Source organism: Heliconius melpomene, chromosome 15 (genome assembly GCF_056956725.1).
Source record: "Heliconius melpomene rosina isolate 202511_hmr_F chromosome 15, ASM5695672v1, whole genome shotgun sequence".
NCBI classification, from domain to species: Eukaryota; Metazoa; Arthropoda; class Insecta; order Lepidoptera; family Nymphalidae; genus Heliconius; species Heliconius melpomene.
The window spans coordinates 11858529-11876620 of NC_140403.1; the positions used below are offsets into that span (position 1 = coordinate 11858529).

The 18092-nt window shown below is 37.5% G+C and overlaps 1 protein-coding gene across 1 annotated transcript; it reads left to right on the forward strand.

Annotated features, from left to right (window-relative positions):
• The first annotated feature begins 92 nt into the window (after positions 1 to 92).
• Npl4 (nuclear protein localization 4) lies at positions 93 to 8301 on the forward strand. The gene is made up of 7 exons (XM_085198125.1): positions 93 to 245; positions 578 to 844; positions 928 to 1085; positions 1441 to 1613; positions 2351 to 3048; positions 4311 to 4840; positions 6903 to 8301. Exons 1-7 carry the CDS (start codon positions 225 to 227, stop codon positions 6913 to 6915), a joined length of 1860 nt encoding a protein of 619 aa, XP_085054251.1. The 5' UTR covers positions 93 to 224; the 3' UTR covers positions 6916 to 8301.
• The last annotated feature ends 9791 nt before the right edge of the window (positions 8302 to 18092 follow it).

Consider the following 18092-nt stretch of genomic DNA (forward strand, 5'->3'; position numbering starts at 1 on the left):
CAGTTTTATTTTTTTAAAGTTATAGTCATAAAAATTTAAAAGCAAAAAATATGGACGGCGTGGTATAATATTAAATCAAAAAAATGATATTGATGACTCATGATATACAGCGTCAAATAGGACTGTTTAAGAACGTTAGTTGTTACTTGTGTCATGTCATTGTCAATTTGTAAAAAATATCATGTCAGTGTAGTTGTGTGTAGTTGCTTTTATATTATTAAAATATGTCTGGATCCAAAAAAATGGTAAAGGGATATCTTTGAATTATAGCGTGACTACCATAAACTATTTCTAGTTTCAATAAAACAATCCTAGTCTTAGAAGAAAGGCAAAGGCAGTAATCCTAAGATTCCTTCAAATATTATATGTCAACAAAATTTTGAATTTTTATAACATATTCACAAAAATTTTATACTTATAAACACTGTCAGGAATGCTAAATATTTATTATTATTTAAATTGTTAACTGTGGCTTTTACAAGCGTGTAAGAGCTAAAACAGTAACGATGACTTGGCATATTTGATAGCAACGTTTGTTGTCACTAATAACTTAGATATGATTTTCTTATACTGTTAGATGCTACGAGTGCAGTCGTCAGAAGGCACAGCTCGGGTCGAGGTTCTGGACACCGACGTCACGTCACGATTATTTGAGCGCGTCTATGCCAGTTTACATTTGAACACATTTGGATTTGCGTTATTTAAAGATCGCGCTAAAAAAGAAGAGATTGCTTCGAGCAAATCGAGACAGCTCCGAGAATATGGCTTGCAACACGGAGATATGATCTACTTGACTCCTGTCAATGGTGCAGTTCTCTTTGATCAGCCTTCAACCAGTGTTGAGGTATTACAACCCTGAACATTCAATATAATTAAATTAAATTGTTACTGGTATTAAATAATTAGTAATTGCTTTGTTTATATTAGACGAATGCCAAATCCCACGAAGAATCTATAATAGCTGATGAAGCCTCAGAAGCACCAGTGCTCCCGTCCATAGACATAAATAATCTAGAAGAAGATGAAGTGGACATTGAACTGTATGGCCTTTCAGGGAAAATAGAGAGACAGCGAGATGAAAAATTGTAAGGAAATTATTTTAATAACATAATTATAAAATTTATTATAAACAATAAAAGAAAATATTAGCACCTTTTTTTATACATACTTACAAAAACTGCATGTAGTTCTCTTGATGAATTTTATATTTTTAGTCTTATAAGATAAATTGACAAACACAGGAAATATGTTTTGCCTTTCCATTTAGCTCAGAGTTGTATTTTTTATCTTGACAGTGTCTTCAGATTCAAGATTCAGGTTTTTAATTATTGGGATTGTTGATTTTAAAATTTGAAACTTCTTTATCAATTTAATAAGTTATTAAGTTGCATTAATATGCATTGAAAAATATTATAAAAGTACATAATATTTTATTTGTAGATGTAACCACAATGCCAATGGTCGGTGTGTGCACTGCTCCCCGTTGGAGCCGTGGGACGAGGACTACCTCAAGGAACATAACATCAAACATATGTCGTTTCATGCATATTTACGTAAGATGACAACTGGCAAGTTCGTCACACTGGAAGAACTCTCATTTAAAATAAAACCAGGTGGACCTAATATATTTGATAACTTTTATTAACTTTTCACTTTTGCTGAGAGACGTTTTTGGTCAGAGAGAACAGAACATATTCTTAATACATGGCCCTCTTGGGCCTTTAGTCTCATCAATACTGTGTTTTCGAAGGTCAACAGAGGTCCCACTCTGCTTCTCCCTTCATAAATCTTTTTTGCCATTCTTCCATTACTAATTCTCTTGATGATTTCATATATTCTATACAATACAGTATCACATAACAATACTCTGATTAATTGAATGAGCCCTTATCTGATCTACTATGTCAATCTGCTTATCTAATTCCGGTTATTATTACTAGACTATAAACATATTATACAATAGATTAAGCTGTGTAACACTTAAATCTTGATTAAAAATGCCTTTTTATGAGTGTATAAGTCCAAGCAATAGTAATAGAGGAATATTTGACAAACAAAGATTTTTTTCATATTATTTACATGTAGTATGTTTAGTGTTATTAATTGAATAGTCATTTTTTTCAAAAAAATTAGGTTATTAATGTTTTATTGTGTGAGGACCCCAGTACATGTGTTAAATGAAACCACTGAGCCTATTGGTATGTTTATATTATCATCATTAGCATCCCGGCTACATGGCTTGCTGCGGACTGGTGATGCTAACTTACAATATTTTTCATTATGCTTACTCATACATAGCCACTACAATTGCATACAGTTTAGTAGTGCATCGGGTGTATTATGTGTGTAGGTTGCAAAGAACATCCGCCGTGGCCACGCGGCATCTGCTCGACGTGCCAACCCGGCGCCGTGACGCTCAACCGGCAGCGTTACCGGCACGTGGACAACGTGTTGGTGGAGCACGCGGCGCCCGTGGATCGCTTCCTGGCTTACTGGCGCGCCACGGGCCACCAACGCGCCGCCTACCTACTGGGCCGCTACGAACGCCACGCCGATGTGCCGCTGGGCGTGCGCGCGCGCGTGGCGGCGCTGTACGAGCCGCCGCAAGAGGGCGCGCGTGACCGCCTGCGCCTGCTGCCCGACGCGCGCGCGCGCACCGTAGACGCGCTGGCGGCGCGCCTGGGCCTGCGTCGCGTGGGTTGGCTATTTACGGACCTGCTGGCGGCGGGCGCGGGCCAAGTGCAGTGCCTACGCGGCGCGGACTCGCACTTCCTGTCGGCGCAGGAGTGCATCACGGCGGGCGCGCTGCAGAACGCCCACCCACGCGCGTGCCGATCCGCGGCCGCGGGCGCCCTGGGCAGCAAATGGGTGACTGTGGTGGCCACGGGTGACGCGGCGCGGCGCGTGCACCTAGAGGGCTACCAGGTGTCGGGCCAGTGCCAGGCGCTGGTGCGCGATGGCGTGCTGCTACCCACGCGTGACGCCCCCGACCTCGCCTACATCCGCGACAGCTCACCGCAGCAGTTCGTGCCAGATGTCTACTACAAGGTTTGATTCAAACATTTACTTATGAAATGTTTCGCATGTAGTTAAGTTACAGTTAGACATACTCAATAAATGGTATGCAATGGTATCGGGTAATTTAACGGCAGCGTTCAATCTGTGGAAGATTTTGCAGATCATTATGATCCATAAACCAGGAATTTTCTGCATGAATATAAGTCCACTTGTATGTTATGGTCATTTTTTATATAGTACAGGGCTTCTTAAACTTTTGTCATTTACGACCCCATTTATAATTGCGAGTTTCTTAACGACCCTCTATCTATATATATAAAAGGACTTGTCCTCACTGACTGAGGTAAGACGCACGCACAGCCGTAACCGCTGAGTGTAGAAACGTGAAATTTGGACAGATGTTTACTTTCATAATCTGGACATCCACTAAGAAGGGATTTTGAAAAATTTTAATCCTAAAGGGGTGAAATAGGGGTTCAAAGTTTGTATGGAAAAAAAATTAAATCAGCACCGATTTTTATAAAACTTGAAATTTACATTTTTAAAAGTATTTAATTGAATACGTATTTCATCGTTTTCTAGAATTCTCCCCCTAAGGGTGCAACTAAGGGGTTAAAATTTTGTATAGATTTTTTTTTAAATCGTCACCAATTTTTATAAAAATTTGAAATTCAGACTCTTAAACGTATTTAATTGAACACATGTTTCATGGTTTTCTAGAATTCACCCCCTAAGGGTGCAAATAAGGGGTTGAAAGTTTGTATGGAAAAATCTTTAAATCACCACCGATTTTTATAAAATTTGAAATTTAGACTCTTAAAAATATTTAATTGAACATGTGTTTCATGGTTTTCTAGAATTTACCCCCTAAGGGTGCAAATAAAGGGTTGAAAGTTTGTATGGAACAATCTTTAAATCGTTACCAATTTTTATAAAATTTGAAATTTAGACTCTTAAAAATATTTCATCGAATACATGTTTCATGGGTTATTAGAATTCACCCCTAAATACGCAAGCGAAGCTGCGCGCGTCTGCTAGTACAAATATAAAAGAAAAATAAATTAATATTTTTTGATGATTTATTTATTAGGCAACAATATACATATGAAAATATATAGTTTTAGAATTCGTTTTGAAACATAAAAAAATCCGCCAACTCTAGTGATGTTATAAAATGGTATATATAAATATTTGACATTAAAATCTCTCGCGACCCCAGAATTTTGCTACGCGACCGCGGTCGCGACCCATAGTTTATGAAACCCTTATATAGTACATTGAAATATTTCCAGGAGCGTGACGCGTACGGCAACGAGGTGAACGTCTCGGCGAAGCGGCTGCCCGTGGCCTACCTGCTGGTAGACGTGCCGTGCGGTGTGGCACCCGACTCCGCCCAGCCTACCTTCGAGCCCGCCGCCGCCTTCCCGCCCGCGCACCGTGCACTGCCGCAGCACGTGCAGTCGCTGCGCACGCTGCACCGCCACGTGCAGCGCCACGCGAGCTTCCTGGATGCCGCCTCCGACTTCCACGTGCTGCTATACCTCGCCACCAACGAGGCGCTGCCGCTGTCGCTGGAACAGCTGGCGCCGCTGCTGGACGCCGTGCGCGAGCGCGATGCCGCCGCAGCCGCCGCTTGGTGCACCACGCCGCACGCCGCCACGCTTCTGCGCCTGGCTCGCGCCGCTGACGAGGCCGAGCCGGCGCCCTCCTCCGGCACGCCTCCCGGCGCGCCCCCCGGTCCGGCCGCGCTCTGGACGTGCCCGCTCTGCACCTTCCATAACGCGGCCGCGCTCGACGCCTGCGAGATGTGCGCCATGCCCAGGTAATCAATCACTTATGAGTCAATCAATTTTAAAGGTACTCCTTTTGATGTGAATGAAGAGGAAAATTAAAAATAAATATCTGAGAAATTTGTTGCATTACAAAATGTTTTTAACATTAGCCTAGATATTTTCATTACAGTTTTCGGGATATTTTAAAACTGCGGATGATCTGCATGATAGTTCTCTTGCGTTACCATAGTATTCTTATTCAATAAAACACAACATTTTATTTAGGTATATAAATGATGAAATTGATTGGCCATAATCAAAATAAAGTAATTAATACAATTAATTCATTAATTTATTGTAATCTATATATATAAAAGGACTTGTCCTCACTGACTGAGGTAAGACGCACGCACAGCCGTAACCGCTGATGGTAGGAACGTGAAATTTGGACAGATGTTTACTTTCGTAATCTGGACATCCACTAAGAAGGGAATTTGAAAAATTTTATCCCTAAAGGGGTGAAATAGGAGTTCAAAGTTTGTATGGAAAAAAAATTTTATAACCGATAATTAACCGATTTTTATAAAATTTGAAATTTAGATTTTTAAAAGTATTTAATTGAACACGTGTTACATCGTTTTCTAGAATTCTCCCCCTAAGGGTGCAAATAAGGGGTTGAAAGTTTGTATAGAATTTTTTTTAAATCGGCACCAATTTTTATAAAATTTGAAATTCAGACTCTTAAAAGTATTTAATTGAACACATATTTTATGGTTTTCTAGAATTCTTCTCCTAAGGGTGCAAATAAGGGGTTGAAAGTTTGTATGGAAAAATCTTTAAAACGCCACTGATTATTATAATTTTTTAAATTTAGACTCTTAAAAATATTTAATTGAACATGTATTTCATAGTTTTCTAGAATTCACCCCTAAGGGTACAAATAAGGGGTTCAAAATTTGTATGGAAAAATATTTAAATCGCCACCGATTTTTATAAAATTTGAAATTGAGACTGTAAAAAATATTTCATTGAACACATGTTTCATGGTTTATTAGAAATCACCCCTAAGGGTCCAAGTAAGCAGGCGAAGCTGCGTGCGCCCACTAGTCTTATTATATTCCACTTAATTTACTTTGAAACTTTTTTTAAATTACAATAATCCTAGTATAATAAAATCAGACTTACTCCTGACATACTATGACAACAATTAGTCAATAAAGCACAAATATTGATAGTTTTTATGCATAGATGAATAAACAAACGTGTATATATATATAAAAATTAAAGTTTTTTACACGTATATATATATACTAGCGGCCCGCCCGCGGCATTGCCCGCGTGAACTACGTTATTATTAATTTCTGTCTCCATGAGTACTTACGTCCTATGAGTGACGACCATGCAAAATTTGAGACTCCTAGCTTTTGTAGTAACGAAGTTTCATACAAACTTTCAACCCCAAAAACAGCCCCTTAGAAGTCGAATATTACAAATTCCCGTCTTAGCGAGCACCTACGTAAATCTAAAATCTAAACCTAAATTTAAGATTCCTAGCACATGTAGTTTCTGAGATTTCGTGATGAGTGAGTGACCTTTCGATTTTATATATATAGATGTTCCCACTGATTGAGGAATAGACCCGCGTACAGCCGTAACTGCTGATGGTAGGAAGGTGAAATTTGGATATATGTTTGTTTTAGCAATGTGAACACCCACTAAGGGATTTTGAAAAATTTTACCCCTGAGGGGGTGAAACAGGGATTAATAGTTTATATGGAAAAATCTTTAAATTGTCACCGATTTTTATAAAATTTGAAAATTTGACTCTTAAAAATATTTCATTGAACACGTGTTTCATGGTTTATTAGAATTCAACCCCTAAACTGAAAATATTTTCATAAATATATTTAATAAATATTCGAGAAGTTCAAGCGGGCGAGCCGCCCAAGTCTGCTAGTAATATATATTTTTTAACTTAGCTTCACGTTGTATCCCTAGTTGTCAGTGAGGACGGAGCGCTAAACATTTCCCTGGGTGGAAATCGAACCCTCAACCGTCCCCGCTTACGGGTATTTTAAAACAGAATATGATTTTACTTATGTCTTTTTGCAGGAACGCGATGTGAATATCTGCGAGACTCCCCTTTTGTACGGCGACACCCACTCCTCCCCCTCCCGCGCCCGCGCGACACACGTGTTCTATTGTTTACTGTAAGACATTAATTAATAAACGTTATTTTATTGTAAACGCTTCTTCTATCATTATTTTACATAATATACTCACATATAGCGGACGTACTGCCCTGTCGTTGATATAACTGTGATATTATAAATGTATGTAAGAACATACGTAAGGAGCAGGCTCGCTGAGGGCGTGCCAAGCGGACACTGTCGTATCTATTGATTAATAAAAAATAATCCTATTAATATTATAAATGTGCAATTTTGGGCCATCGCATCATCCTCGATGTATGTTGTATATCCACACTACAAAAGTTACTTACTATACATAAGTTACAATTTATGTAAACATTTTGTATAATTTGGTTACAATAATGTTATAATTACTTTTTGGAAACGTGATTGGTTTGAGTCAAAAAATTGTGTGTTATAAATTAATATTTATATATTGTAGGTTTCCCTAAAAAAATAGATATAAGTAAATAATCATGTTATTTTTTTTTTACATGATTGTTACATTTTGAGATGATTACAAATGAGGAATGCAAAATTTATTCTAAGCAATGATTAGACGCACAGACGGAGCACAGACGGGCGGGGACCAGATCTATATACCAATGTTCCTTGAGTAATGTTATATGAAATATGTATGTTGACTACATGTACTTACACTTTAGATCGCTGGTCTCCCAACAATATGTGTTATAAATACGCATGTCCATTTTACAGAACAGAAAAATCACGCTATAAATATATATGAGCAACAAAGTTCAGTAATTTACCACATAAATAAAAACCTCATTCAGTATTAGGCGTAGCGTGTGACTGTAGTCACTATAAAGGTGGTATGAATACTCATTCGAGGGTACGAATTACCTAATATTTTCATTTCTCCGCTCTGGTAAGAAACAAAGCGCCGCGTTGAACTCCGCCACTTAACACGCAAAGTCTCCAAAATTCAGCGGTAAGTACAGAATGGCGTACTTCACACATGTATGTTCGCTCTGCATACCCTGCTCCATGCGGGATACAGCGTGAAACGTGAAGCTATAAAACACCATTTACTGGTCACGGCCGTTCTAATACCCAGCCATTACTCACTCGCAGCAAATATGTCCGTTGCTCTCATGTTTTTAATGTTGCCAATATTTAAAAAATACTAAACATTATTATTTCACTTAGTAGTAATTCAATACAAAGTAAAATAAGTATAATAACTATAAAACATAAGTGTACTTTGTGTGTCAATAATTGATGATGGCGTTAGTTGAAAACTTGCGACTGACATTTATACTGCATCCGACGTGTCAATAAAGTTTTATTAAAATATATTATATTTTTTTATTGTTCATTTATAGATTTTCGTACTTACCTAAATAGGTAAGCAACTTTAAAATCAATGTTGCTCTAAAACATTTCCTCCTAACTAATCTAACTAACTAACCTAACCTAACCTAAAACTTTAGTATAACATTAGATGGTATGGACAAGTACGAAAAGAAAAATACAAATAGCATGAAAAAGAAGTAAATAAAAACATTTTTACATTTTTAAAGATTTATTCCAGACTTAAAAAATTCTAAAAAGATATATATATATATAACTAGTGGACCTGGACGCGGCTACGCCTGCTTCAACTATAAGAATATTTATTAAATATATTCATGAAATTATTTTCAATTCTCAATAGAATTAGTAAGAAAATATAAGCTTAAATCATCAAAAAGAATAATAAGTAGATACACATTATTAGAAAAAATTATCTGAGTTATTAAAATGAACTAACAAAAGGATTAAAAGTAACTAAAAGATAGGTATTCTTAATATTAGAAAAAGTACCTAAAGTTTTCCGTACGTGCGTACATAGATATCGACTCTACGAAATAACTAAACATTTCTCTTTATTAAGTAGGATAATTTTAGCGGGCAATATCAAATAAAATAAGAAGAGAATCAAAGTGTATTTTAAATTAATTATAAACAACAAATAATGTTCGAAAATCTATGAAAATTTATAAAACCATCAACGTCATCTGCCCGTTCGCGTCGGTCATACTCATACTGTGCCGCCCGCTAGGTGGCTAGGTCATTTGGAATCAGTGACATCTCCTTAATTATTTATTAGAATGTTATACAGTAAACTATAATTTCAATCTAGATAAAATGCTAAAAGTGACTATTATATTTATTTTCATAAGGATGAATATCAAAACGTCGCGGTAGCGGTCGCGTAGCAACGACGGTTGTTATTAACATGGCAGAATAAATTGCATGTCAAATTAGAATGTACTTTAAAATATATTAGTATATATGTGTAATGTAATGTTATATAGCCTATAGCACTTCTGAAGAATGCAGCTTTCATACAAAACAAAAACAATGAAAATCAGACCAGTAGATCCAGAGATCTTAGCGTTCAAACAAACAAACAAACTCTTCCGCTTTATTATATTAGTATAGATGTAATAGGTACGTATATTTTTTTGTATATTGAAACGTAATGTCCCTATTGCTGCTTTGATAGTAATATCATTACATAATTAGTCTCTACAATTACTAAGTTATAAGGAAAAATAATACATTTTTTACTTACTATTTGGTTTTTATGCAATTTTATTTTTAACTAGAGGACCCGGACGCGGCTACGCCTGCTTGAAATATAAGAATATAATTTCTATAGAAATATAATTTCAATCTAGATGAAATGCTAAAAGTGACTATTATATTTATTTTCATAAGGATGAACATCAAAATGACGCGGTTACGAACGCGGTCGCGTAGCGACGACGATTGTTATTAACATGGCAGAATAAATTGCATGTCACATTAGAAAGTATTTTAATTTATTAGTATATATGTGTAATGTAATGTTATATAGCCTATAGCACTTCTGAAGAATGCAGCTTTCATACAAAACAAAAAGAAAGTAAATCGATCCAGTAGATCCAGAGATCTTAGCGTTCAAACAAACAAACAAACAAACAAACAAACAAACAAACAAACAAACTCTTCCGCTTTATTATATTAGTATAGATAATAAGAACATGTATGCAAATGCTTGAAGCAATTGCAACCAATCTCTTACAGACAAGGTTTGATAAAAATTAAGATCTTGAAAGTTTTAAAAACAGGAAAAGGGGAATGACAATAGTATTCCATGAAGTAGATATGTTATGTACGTGGACGAAAGAAATGAAGACAAAACCAGCTAGGTGTCATCCATTTAGGTAGGGTAGTTTAGCTAGGTTTGTAAGGGTTTGTGATATTATTGATTTTTAGAATTTTAGGCACTGATTGGACATGTCAATATTTTGTCTGGCAGAGTAGACCTTCCTTAGACTAAATTAAATTTTAGAAAGTAGTTATATAAAAACATCTATTTGTACGAGATATCTTAAAACCCGGACAAGCGCGAATCTGGCTCGCCCACCGAGGCTTCAACCTTAGCTTCGCCAGAGGCCTTTCATCTGATACCTCACTTGAACTAAATTTTGCCCCCTTTTAAAGCTATTACTTTTTAGAATATAACCACAAATCTAGTTTTTAGATTTTTTCCTGAACTAATACTACCAGTAGATGGTAGCTGCTACAATCTAGGTGGGAATCGGAAGTACTTCCGATTGACCTAGAATGCTATGAATTTTGATTTCCTTCAAAATCTAGAATTACGCGTTTTTTTATACAAAAATAAAAAGTTACAAGATTTATTTTTTTAACGTTCACAAAAGCTAGTGCCTCAGACCTAAGGAGAACCGGCGCAAAAAACTCGGCAGGACGTATTTTTTTAAAATGTTGAACAAATACTTATTTAATTATTTACGGTTGGTACGGTTTGGTATCATTGTGATACCATTGAAACAGACTGGAGCGAGCATTTCATTCCCAAGGCGTGTTATCTATACTTATACTTACTAATATTATAAAGCGGAAGAGTTTGTTTGTTTGAACGCTAAGATCTCTGGATCTACTGGTCCGATTTACATAGTTTTTGTTTTGTATGAAAGCTGTATTCTTCAGAAGTGCTATAGGCTATATAACATTACATTACACATATAAACTAATATATTTTAAAGTACTTTATAATTTGACATGCAATTTATTCTGCCATGTTAGTAACAACCGTCGCGTCGCTACGCAACCGTTACCGCGACATTTTGATATTAATCCTTATGAAAATAAATATTATAGTCACTTTTAGCATTTTGTCTTGATTGAAATTATAGTTTACTGTATAACATTCTAATAAATAATTAAGGAGATGTCACTGATTCGAAATGACCTAGCCTACGGGTGGCACAGTGTGACCGACGCGAAAATATTAGTTCAAGCAGGCGTAGCCGCGTCCGGGTCCACTAGTCATTTATAAAATCATTAATTTGGTAATAACCTTTAACACACGAACAATTTTATTAAATCGTGATATAGAAAATTCTCTGACGTTTTCTGGTATCCTATTGTAAAAGCGTACACATTGTCCCATAAAAGTATTACGGATTCGATGCAATCGAGTAACAGGTGCACTAAGTTTAAGCCTATTCCTAGTGTTAATATTATGTACCTCTGGGGTGCCCTCTTTAATTTGGAGTCTATTGTGATACCGAGAAATACTGTAGAATCGACAGGATCTATGGGTTCATTATTCAAGAGTTCATCGGCAGAGGCCTAGCTAGGGGGGTGCGAGCGGTGGGGTCGCACCGGGCATCAAAAGGAAAAGGGGCATCAAAGTCGACGATCACTGTTTTTTTTTTAGAAATCATCCCAAGGAAAGGGGCATCAAGTCCCCTAAGCCACACCGGGCAGCAAATACCCTAGCTACGCCACTGTTCATCGGCTTTAATAATTTTCATGTTAGGTGTTCTAAAAATCATGCATTTAGTTTTCTTACTATTTAATAGTAGGTTATTAAGACTGAACCAATGTACTATTTTCGAGAAAGCATTGTTTTTATATCGTAATATACGATTTGTCCTCTTTTTCGTTTAAAAATCAAAGAAATGTCATCATCAAACAATACTATCTCATGGTTCTTTTCAACTACTACATTTATGTATATTAAAAAGAGAAAAGGACCAAGAATAGACCCTTGTTGGACCCCCATGCCGGTTATTGAACTAGGAGATTTCTTGCCATTCACATCAACCCTCTGAACTCTGTCAGCAAAATAAGAGGTCAGAAGATTGAGTGCACGTCCTCTTATGCCGTAGTGGTATAGCTTCATGACCAATGTTGAGTGCTGGACGCAATCAAAGGCTTTCGACAAATCACAGAACATGTCAAGAGTATCCTGCGATCCCTCCCAAGCCTCATATAAGTCATATATATTGTTTATAAGAGCTATGCCCACATCTGTAGTTGAACGTCCTTTAGTAAAACCATACTGTTTATCGTGCATAAGATTATGTGAACTAAAATTAAAATGCAGTAATAAGTATTTGATTTAGAATATTTTTTTCAAAAATCTTGCTAAACGATGGTAGTATAGAAACGGGTCGAAAATTATTGGGATCTTATGTACTACCCGATTTAAACATAGGTATGACTTTACTAAATTTCATTAGGTCAGGAAACACACCATTCTATACAATTATATATATGCGTCTATTATATATATAAACGGCGGCCGTATCTTTTTTTAAGTAGGTAAATATAGAAATTCGATTTTTTCGGAAATCATGGAGCCATAGATCTCAGTACCTATATGGTTTGAATTTCAACTCGATATCTCTAAGCGTCCCTGAGATGTCAATAATCTCTAGCGAGGTAGTGGTATATTAAAATAAACACGGGTCGAGTGCGAGTAGTACTCGCCCATCGAGACTTATGTAATTTTAGGTATGTCTACGGACATTACAAATTATAAAAGTTGACAAACTTAAGTTTGTGGATCAGGCATTATATAGGCACTCAGTTTGTTTATAGGCAATCATTTTGTATGAAATAAACTAAAAATATAAGTTTGTAATATTTTTTTGTGTGAAATGTAACGATTCTTGAATTTTTCGTTAACTTGTTTTGTAAGTTCTCGCTTTGTGCTAAATTTAATAGTTGTGTAAATACTCGTTTCTTTTGACTACATTGAAAGTTGTGCTCCAAGAGACCGTAGACATGAAATTTTGATATTGACACCTTCAGTTTTTTCGCTGACGTTTGTTATGGTTGACACACGTGTTAGTGAGAGTATCTTATTTTAGTATATTATTTTAAAGTGAAAATAGTTGCAAGTTGTTAAAAGATCTATATTAAGAAGGTGTTGGGTTGTAGTGAGTGTTTGTGTCGTTTTATTTGTTAGATTAGTGTTATTTAAGGTAGGTTAGATTATTTAGTTTTAATATGGATCCTGATCGTCCACCTGATCCCCCTGATCCTGGTGGTGATATACAATCATATTCCAGGAAAAGGCAAGGTGGAGACACAACTTCTGAAAATGATTTAATTAAAAAAACTATTTTTGATCCCTCAACCGCTACACCTTCTATCCAAAACCTATATGTCCATCCATCCCTATCTGATATCCCAAAAGCATATATTGATTCTGACAAAGGCCCTTTCTTAGTGTATGTGTCAAGGGAAACCCCTGACCCTGCAGCTGGAACAACAATTAGAGCTATTAAATTTGGTCAGTTTTTACACAAAAATAAGATAACTGATATTACCAAGGATGGAGTTAAAAATGTTGGGCGTAATAAAATTTGCGTCCAATTCTCAAATGCTACTGCAGCGAATTGTTTTTTATCAAACCCCATTCTTAGTCTATGTAAGTATGTGGCAATTATCCCAACTTTCAACATTTCAAGAATGGGAATTATAAGAGAGGTCCCAGTTGACTTCTCTTTAGATGAATTGGTTGAATCTTTGGAATTTCCCTCTGGATGTGGTCAGGTTTTGAAAGCGAGACGTTTGAACAGAAAGTGTGTTAGTGAGGGTGTGACTACATGGGTCCATACTCAGTCGGTTGTAGTTACATTCATTCATACACTTGTCCACATGTAGTTACATTACATGTGGACAAGTGTTGCCAGAAAGGGTCTTCTCATATCATTCTTCCCTACCTGTTGAACCATATAAATATCCTACCATCCAGTGCTTAAATTGCTGTAGATTCGGGCATGTTAAATTACAGTGTAGGTCTCAGCCTAGGTGCTACAGGTGTGGCCAAGCTCACTGTGGTGATACATGTGACATACCTAAAGAAATGTCTGTATGTTTGTTTTGTGATAGCAAGCATTTTGCTAATGACAAAGATTGTCCTGAGTTTGCAAGACAACAATCCATAAAAATTACAATGTCACAGGAATGTATTTCCTATATGGAGGCATCCTCTCGTTTCCCTCCTGTCCAACGATCCTATGCGGATATCTCAAAACAACTATTTTCCCCTCCTACTTACTCATACTCCCAACCACAAAAAGTCCTAGCCCCAGTCACTCCTTACAAATCTTACCGCAAGACTGTTTTCCAAACTCCTCGTCCCCGCGCTCCTTTAGCAAAGGGATATGACAGACAGGCTCACCAATCCATAATTGCAAATTGTTCCTCATCTCTTCCTAATGGCTGCGCTCTGAATGAAGGTGTTAATCAAGGTGTTGGCAGCTCAACAGAATCTAGTAAGGATCTGTTGATTGCTTTAATTAAAACCCTCATAAGCATAATCTCAACAGCCAATGAACTTCCTATACCGTCCAACGTTGCCTCTAACCTACTCAATATCCTTAATACTCTCAACAATGGCGCCGTTGTCCATTCTGCAGTGGAATAGTGGTAGTATTCGTGCTAAAAAGCATGAATTACTTCATATTATTTCTCTGCACAAACCTGCCATTGTTGCCCTCTCGGAAACATGGTTGGTCCCTGGTTCCCGTTTTAGGGTGCCGGGGTTCTCCTGTTTAAGGGAGGACAGAAATGATGGGTATGGAGGCAGTGCTATCCTTATCCAGCACTCCTCACCCTACTCCCTAATTCCTCTCCCCCCTCATAGCCAACAGATTAATGCTGTTGCCGTGAGGGCTTTCAATATCTCCTTCCTATCAGTCTATATTCCTCATCCCTCTTCCTCTCTTTTCCTTGAGCTTAAGTCTGTTATCTCTTCGCTTCCTAGTCCTGTGCTAGTCCTGGGAGATTTTAACACTCATCACACTTTGTGGGGGTGTTATTACTGTGACGGAGTTTCTCCTTCGTTGGTAGACATGATTGATGATGTATCTCTATGCATTCTCAATGATGGCTCACCGACTCGTAGGGATCTTCCTAACCAGAATCCAAGGACTGCTATTGACCTTTCCCTATCGTCCCCCTCTCTTGCCTCCCAGCTATCATGGTCTGTTCTTACTTCCACCCATGGTAGTGACCACTTCCCTATTCTACTTTCCTTGTACCATAGACTTCCTCTTGCTCCCATCCCTAATGCTCTGCCTAAATTTAACCTTAAAAGAGCTAACTGGAATAAGTATGCTAACTCTGTGGATTGCATGCTTGACAATCTTCCTGAGTCTAGTAATTTTGAGAATATCATTCTTTGCTATGATCGGTTTATCTCTACCATTGTATCTGCAGCTGACTCTCATATTCCAAAAAAACACTCCATTCAGAATTGGATGCATTTCAATCCCTGGTGGGATCAGGAATGCTCTGATTCTGTCCTTCGGCGAACATCTGCTGAGGAGTCGTACACAGTCTGTATGACTATGGAGAATTATATTGAGTATGCACGTAACGATGCGAAGTTTAGAAGAATGATTGGGAAAAAGAAGAAACTTGGATGGGTCAATTTTTGTGAATCCCTTGATCCCCGTTCTCCTCCTTCCCTTGTGTGGACTAATGTTAAGAGATTTCGTCGTTCTCTTAACAATGCTCCCAGTCCCAATTCCAATAATCCCTCTTTGTGGCTTAATGATTTTGCTAACAAACTGGCTCCTCCTTTTGTTCCATCCCATGATTTAATTATATCCCCTCTGATTGAATCTTCGGATGAAATGGATGCTTGTTTTTCATTTGAGGAACTCAATAATGTCTTAACGGATTTGAGAGACACTAGCCCAGGCGAGGATTGTGTTTCTTACTCTTTTATTGCTAGACTAAATGAGAAGTCTAAGCTACATTTTTTAAATTTGATTAACAACATCTTTCAATCAGGTAACATTCCCGAATCCTGGAAATCCCAAATTGTTATTCCCATCCTAAAACCTGGAAAATGTCCCTCTGACCCTAATTCATACAGACCTATTGCCCTAGCATCTGCTTTATCAAAAATTATGGAACGGCTTTTAAAAAATCGTTTGGAGTGGACAGTGGAAAGCAGAAATATCTTAGCACCCTCTCAATTTGGCTTCAGAAAGGGGTTAAGTACTACAGATAGTCTCAGTGTTTTTACTACAGACATTCGACGAGCATATGCCAAAGGAGAGTATTTGGTTGGTTTTTTTCTAGATGTTGCGTCTGCATATGACAATGTTCTTCTTCCGGCACTCAGGCAAAAATTGCATCAGCTGAGTATTCCGCCAAGGATGACTCATTTCATATGTAATCTGCTGACCGGTAGATCAATATCTGTAAAGCATCCACTTCTTACTATACCTCCCAGACTTGTCTGGCAAGGTTTGCCTCAAGATTCAGCTCTCAGTCCTCTGCTGTATAATGTATACACCCATGACCTCGAATTGTCTGTCAATAGTTTTTGTAACATTCTTCAGTATGCTGATGACATCGTCCTTTACTACAGCTCAAAATCTGTGGAGGACATAACTTATCGTTTAAATACTGCTTTGCACTATCTAAACCAGTGGCTCTCCAATCATGGCTTGGCACTATCAGTAGCAAAGTGCCGGGCGGTAGTGTTTACCAAAAAGAGAGTAACTCCTGATTTCCAAATAGTTTGCGGTAATAATACTATTCAATTAGCAGAAAATGTTAAATTCTTAGGCATGGTTCTTGATAAAAGACTGAACGGAATTGCTCATGCTGAACATATCAGTAAAAAATGTGAAAGCGGCATCAATGCTTTGAGAGCGGTGTCTGGTGTGTGGTGGGGTGCACATCCATATACTCTTAAACTACTGTACAATGCCATAATCCGTAGTCACATTGACTATGGATTATTTGTTTTAGACCCCTTTAACAAAGTTGCTACTGAGAAACTCAATAAAATTCAATACAAATGCCTAAGAATTATTATAGGTGCAATGAAGTCGTCCCCCACCAACGCACTGCAGGTGGAATGTGTAGATCCGCCTTTTCCTATCCGTCGACAATTCCTATCTGATCGGTTTGTTGGTAAAATGTTACAGCTTTCTTCCCATCCCCTATGGTCTAAGCTATCTGATTTAGCGGGCCTCATCCCTCGAGGCAGGCCTCTCCCTTACTTGCTCAATAGTTTCCTTAAATTTACCTCTCTTTCTCATCCCTTGTCATCTTTTCCATCTAATCCTTTATTCCGCACGCCTTATAAGGCTCTAGTACACCATCCTACTGTCATCACTAATCTTGGCCTAATCAAGGGAGATGTTGACACCAACACAAAATTTCAAGCCATAGTAAATGAAAATTTTTCAAACCATGTCCTCATCTTTACAGATGCATCAAAGCTTTCTAAGGAAAGCTGTGTTGGTGCAGCATGCTGGATACCAAAATACAAAATTATATTACAATTTAAATGTCCTCCCGATTCATCTGTGTTTACTGGTGAGGCTGTTGCTTTGTTAGAAGCAATCCGGTTCACACTCTCCCATGACTTTAAACTGACTGTCATATGTACCGACTCATTAAGCTGTATATTGGCGATAAAGGGAAATCCATTTCGTAGTAAATTAAGGTCTTCAATTATTTTAAGGATTCGTGAAGAACTGTACTCATGTTATCTAAAGGGATTGGATGTTACTTTGGCATGGATTCCAGGGCATTCTGGAATCAGTGGGAACGAATCTGCAGACTCTTGCGCAAAATTAGCCATCCAGTGTGGAAATTTAGATAACTTTTTTATTTCGGCCCAGGATCTGTTGTCACTTGCATTAACTCATTTGGATGTGTCTTGGTCTGAGTTCTGGGAATTATCAAAATCTCAGAAAGGTAAATTTTATGCTACTATCCAACCCAATATCCCAAGGCGACCTTGGTTCTTTTCTCAAAAATT